Here is a 4,467-nt window from a genome sequence, read left to right on the forward strand (position 1 = left end):
AGCGGTGCCGGCGGCATCCCCGGCGCCGCCGGCGAGGGGCAGGTGGGAGCAGGCGAAGCAGAGCGCCGGCGCCGAGGCGTTGCTCCAGCTGTGCCCCCAGGGGCGGCCGCAGCACTCGGCCAGGCTCATCGCCGACAGGTTGCGGCCGCCCGGAGCGTCCTGGCATTGCCACGCGGAGTAGCAGCGCCCCASGAAGGCTGCGCCTGCGGGAGAGGGATGCGCCTCGCCTCCGCGCCGATGCTGCACCGCCGCGCCGGCACCGCGGCCCCTACCTTGGGTGCAGCGGGGGCCGCTCCAGCCCGGGCAGCAGGCGCGCACCGTGCGGTTCCGCAGCTCCGGCCGCGTCTCCGGGGGCCTGCGGAGCCAGGGCAGCGCCGGCGTCAGGGGCTGGCACGGAGGGGACGCCCGGTCCCCCCCCCCACCCCGGGGTCCCGTCCCGCGCCGCCCGCCCCGCCGGGGCGCTCACTTGTACAGGTAGCACATGGGGGCGGCGGAGCCGGGGCCCTGCCGCGTGCGCTCCCGGTCGATCCGCCATCCCGCCAGGCTGTACTGGTAGACGCTGGCGCAGGGCACCACTTCCTCGCGCCGGGGCGTCACCACCGCCTCCTCCGTCACCTGCTCCGTCCTCTCGCACCACCGCCTGCAACGGCGCCCGCTGAGGCGGGGGACCCGCTCCCAGCACCGGGATCTGCACCCAGCACTGGGACCTGCACCTGGCACCGGGATCCGCACCCAGCACCGGGATCCGCACCCGGCACTGGGATCTGCACCTGGCACCAGGACCCACACCTGGCACCAGGATCTGCACCCAGTACCAGGACCCGCACCCAGCACTGGGATGGACCTGGCACTGGGACCCGCACCTGGCACTGGGACCCACACCTGGCACCAGGATCTGCACCAGGCACTAGGACCCGTACCCAGCACTGGGATGGACCTGGCACTGGGACCTGCACCCAGCACCAGGACCCGGACTTGGCACTGGAACGGACCTGGCACCGGGACCCGCACCCAGCACCAGGACCTGGACTTGGCATTGGGATGGATCTGGCACTGGGACCCACACCTGGCACTGGGACCCACACCTGGCACCAGGATCTGCACCAGGCACTAGGACCCGTACCCAGCACTGGGATGGACCTGGCACTGGGACCCGCACCCAGCACCGGGACCCGGACTTGGCATTGGGATGGATCTGGCACTGGGACCCACACCTGGCACTGGGATGGACCTGGCACTGGGACCCAGACTTGGCACCGAGACCCGGACATGGCACCGGGATGGACCTGGCACTGGGACCCGCACCTGGCACCAGGACCTACACCTGGCACTGGGACCCACACCTGGCACTGGGACCCACACCCGGCACTGGGACCCACACCCGGCACCGGGATGGACCTGGCGCCAGGATCCACACCTGGCACCAGGACCCGCACCCGGCATGGGGATGGACCTGGCACCGGGACCCGCACCCGGCACCAGGATGGAGCTGGCACCGAGACCCACACCCAGCAGTGGGACCCCCACCCGGCACTGGGATGGAGCTGGCACCGAGACCCACACCTGGCACCGGGACCCCCACCCGCCACTGGGATGGACCTGGCACCGGGACCCGCACCCGGCACCGGGATGGAGCYGGTGCACGGCTGGCAGCCGCGAGGGGCTGTTTGGGGATGGAGGGGACCTCACCCGTCAGCGGCTGCTGCCGCCAGGCACAGCAGCAGCGAGGCCGGGATGCCGCTCCGTGCCCTGCYGGGGCCCCGGGGCCTCGCCGCTCCTGGCATTTCTGGCCGCCGCCGGCAGCCCGGCCCCGCAGGCACCTGCGGAGAGGAGGATGTGCYGGCAGAACGGATGCTGAGCAGCGGGGCCGCGCCACATCCCGGAGCCCTGCTCCTTCCCGGATGGGGCGCGGGGAGCAAGYGCGCCCCGTCCAGTCCGTGACGGTGCCCAGCATTGTCCCCGCTCCTGGGAGCCCCGGGGACGCGGCTCGGGAGAGACCCCCTTACCTGGGATCTCCTGCACCGGCTGCGTGTCCCAACACCCGCTGCCACCTCCCTCCTGCCCCCCGAGCGCGCCCGCAGCGGAGCTTTATATCCCGCCGGAGCAGCCGGCCCCGGAGCCATCTGAGGGGCCCTCGATTGGAGAATTCCCCTCCGGCTCCCAGCTGCCGCCGCCGGCATTCGCTGGGCCCAGCCGAGCGGGATCCCCCTCCGCTGCCCCGCCGGGGGGGGCCGGGACCGTCTCTAGGGCGAAGGCCCCGGCGCGCGGCGGAGGCTGCCCCAGCCTGACTCCTGCCCGGTGGGGCAGATCCTGCATCCTGCTTCTCCCGGCGGGAACCGGGATTAGGGGCCGCGGCGTGCCGAGCCCCGCGAGGGACAGGGAGGGGGCCGGCGGCACCGAGCGAAGCGGAGGCGAGACGTGCCGAAGCCGGGAACGGGGGGACACCCTGCACCCGGACCTCCTCCCGCAGCCGGGCTCCCACCGGGCACCGACGCCGGGTGCCGGTCTGGCTCCGGAGCCAGGGGGGGCCCTTGGATGCGGGAAGGCCCCACGGACATCACCCGTCCCCACACCGGGGCAGGAATCCAGAAGTCCTGGCCCCATCCGGAGGCCGAGCCACCATGGGGGTCCCAGGTGCGGGGGGGGGGAAGGAGGGACCCCCGGCGCCGCGGGAGCAGGCGCTCTCCCCCGCCTGCCTCCCCCCGGCAGGGATGCACCTGGCCCAGATCCGGCAGGGGCCGGCGCTCCCCCTCCGCCCGGCACAGACACGGATCTGCCTTCATCCCCGCATCCTGGTGGCGCTCATCCCGGCGAGGAATGCGGCGGCGGCCGGCGCTGCCCCGCGGCGAGCGCTCCATGCCCGTGTCCCTCTGCCCGTGTCCCCATGCCCATACCGTGTCCCTCCATTCACGTCCTCATCGCCATGCCTGCGTCCCCACGTCCTCGTGTCCACGCTGCCATGCCCACGTCCCTGTGGCCCTGTTCTGGTTTTGCCGTGTCTGTGTCCCCATGTCCACGTCCCTGAGCCGCCACGTCCATGTCCCCACGTCTGCAAGCCTGCGTCTCTGTGTCCATGTCCCTGTCCCTGTGTCCCCGTGTTGCCATGTCTGTGTCCATTCTCCTCTGTTCTTGTCCCAGTTGCTGTGTCCATGTCCCCATCCCCATGCCCATGTCTACAGCCCTGTGATCATCTCCCTGTCCCCATGACCATGCCCCTGTGCCTGTGATCATGGCCCCATGCCCATGGCCCCATGCCTGTCTCCCATGCCCATGTCCCTGTGTCCATATCCCTGTGTCCCTGTGTCCATACCCATGTCCCCATGTTTGTCTCCCATGCCCATGCCTGTGTCCTCGTGTCCACATCCGTGTGCCCATCCCCGTGCCCATGTCCCCATTCCTGTCTCCCAGTCCCCATGCCTGTGTCTCTGTCGGTGTCACCCCATCCCCAGGCCTACGTCCATGTCCCTGCACCCATCTCATGTCCATGTCTACACCCCCCTGCCTTTTGCCCCATGCCGGTGCACACATCCCCATGCCCACRTCCATGTCCCTGCACCCATCTCCTCATGTCCACATCCGCATTCCCATGCCCATGGCCCTTCCTGATGCTCATGTCCCCATGCCCATGCCCACATCCTGACGTCCATGTCCCTGTGCCCATCCCGTGTCCATGTCCATGTCTGTGTGCCCACATCCCCATCACAGTGCCCACATCCTCATGCCTGGTGCCCCATCCTGGTGCCTACATCCCCATGACCATGACCATGTCCCTGTGCCCATCTCCTCATGTCCATGCCTGCACCCGTGTGTCCACATTCCCATGCCCATGTCCATGTCCCCATGCCCACATCACCATCCCAGCACCCATGTCCCCGTGACCACATTGCCATCCCAGTGCCCATGTCCCCATGCCCATGTCCCCGTGCCCCCGTCCCCATCTGGGTGCCCACATCCCCATCCCAGTGCCTGCGTCCTGGTGCCCATGTCTCTGTATCCGCATCTCTGTGACCACATCCTCCTGCCAGTGTCCGCATCCCCGTGCCCATGTCACTGTGCCCATACCCCCATCCAGGTGCCCATATCCCAGTACCCGTGTCCCCGTGCCCCTGTCCCCATCCCCATGCCTGAGTCCCCCTGCCTGTGTCCCCATGCCCACATCCCCATCCCAGTGCCCACATCCTGGTGCCCACATCCCCGTGCCCACATCCCCATCTCAGTGCTCACGTCCCAGTGCCTATGTCCCCATCCTGGTGCCCGCATCCCCATGCCCATGCCCCCTGCCCACCTGCCTGTCCCTGTGCCTGTGTCCCCATGCCCCCATCCTCATCCCGGTGCCCGTGTCCCCATGTCCCCATGCCCCCATTCCCATCCCAGTGCCCATGTCCCCACGCCCCCGTCCCCATCCCAGTGCCTCTGTCCCCATGTCACCATGCCCCTGTCCCCATCCCAGTGCCCGTGTCCCTGTGC

The 4,467-nt window shown here is 70.0% G+C and overlaps 1 protein-coding gene across 1 annotated transcript in view; it reads right to left on the bottom strand.

The window, feature by feature from the left end:
• The window catches only part of SSPO (SCO-spondin), a gene marked incomplete at its 3' end in the record, with an annotated part of 32,717 nt that extends 29,546 nt beyond the window's left edge, over nucleotides 1-3,171 (bottom strand). The window contains exons 1-4 of the mRNA XM_026089815.1: nucleotides 2,912-3,171; nucleotides 467-640; nucleotides 273-355; nucleotides 1-203 (exon numbers count right to left, since the gene is read on the bottom strand). The exon at nucleotides 1-203 is cut by the window's left edge and continues 177 nt beyond it. Of these exons, the coding sequence (XP_025945600.1) occupies nucleotides 1-203; nucleotides 273-355; nucleotides 467-640; nucleotides 2,912-3,171 (720 nt within the window). The remainder of the gene's footprint in view (nucleotides 204-272; nucleotides 356-466; nucleotides 641-2,911) is intronic.
• Nucleotides 3,172-4,467: the final 1,296 nt, after the last annotated feature.

The sequence above is a fragment of the Apteryx rowi genome, unplaced genomic scaffold, assembly GCF_003343035.1.
Source record: "Apteryx rowi isolate R43461 unplaced genomic scaffold, aptRow1 scaffold_83, whole genome shotgun sequence".
Classification (NCBI taxonomy): Eukaryota; Metazoa; Chordata; class Aves; order Apterygiformes; family Apterygidae; genus Apteryx; species Apteryx rowi.